This window comes from Pediculus humanus, genomic scaffold (genome assembly GCF_000006295.1).
Source record: "Pediculus humanus corporis 1103172108852 genomic scaffold, whole genome shotgun sequence".
NCBI classification, from domain to species: Eukaryota; Metazoa; Arthropoda; class Insecta; order Psocodea; family Pediculidae; genus Pediculus; species Pediculus humanus.
Window position 1 is genome coordinate 1 of NW_002988274.1, and position 530 is coordinate 530.

A 530-nucleotide genomic window follows, 5' to 3' on the forward strand; every position below is an offset into this window, starting at 1 on the left:
AAGAACAAACGATTGGAGAAAAGATTTCTCCGATGCGGAGAAAATATTATTATTATTATTATTATTTTGATTTTTCAGGGATGAAAACGATGAGGAAAGAGTTCGACTTTACAGCGAAAGCTACGATACAAAATATGCGAAAAGTTTTCGCCATTTTACAAGGGAAGCTCTTCCGAGGATGGACAATTATAGGAATATCATGTCCATTCACGCAGCTTACAGGCCTACCTTGGATGAACTTCACGATGCCACACTTCATGGAAAAGTAAGAGACAAAAAAAATTTTTTTTTTTTTTTTATTTTTTTCTCGCGTTTTTAAAAGGCGGGGTGTGCGTGTGTGTGTGTGTGTGTGGGTGGAATGGGATAGGGTGGTGGTGGTGGCGGAAAATATCGAATAAATGAATGATTAATAATAATGAATGGATGCTGAGTCGAGATGATGAGTCGACAACTCACCGCCATGTTTAATTTTTTTTTTTTTTAAAAACAAAATATTATCTTTCGCGTCTATTTTGCCACGTGAATTTTCC

At 36.2% G+C, this 530-nt stretch overlaps 1 protein-coding gene across 1 annotated transcript; it reads left to right on the forward strand.

The window, feature by feature from the left end:
- Positions 1–32: 32 nt before the first annotated feature.
- Positions 33–269, forward strand: Phum_PHUM620970 (uncharacterized protein; the record flags this gene model as incomplete). The annotated part of the gene is made up of 1 exon (XM_002433233.1): positions 33–269. One exon carries the CDS (start codon positions 33–35, stop codon positions 267–269), a length of 237 nt encoding a protein of 78 aa, XP_002433278.1.
- Between the last annotated feature and the right edge of the window lie 261 nt (positions 270–530).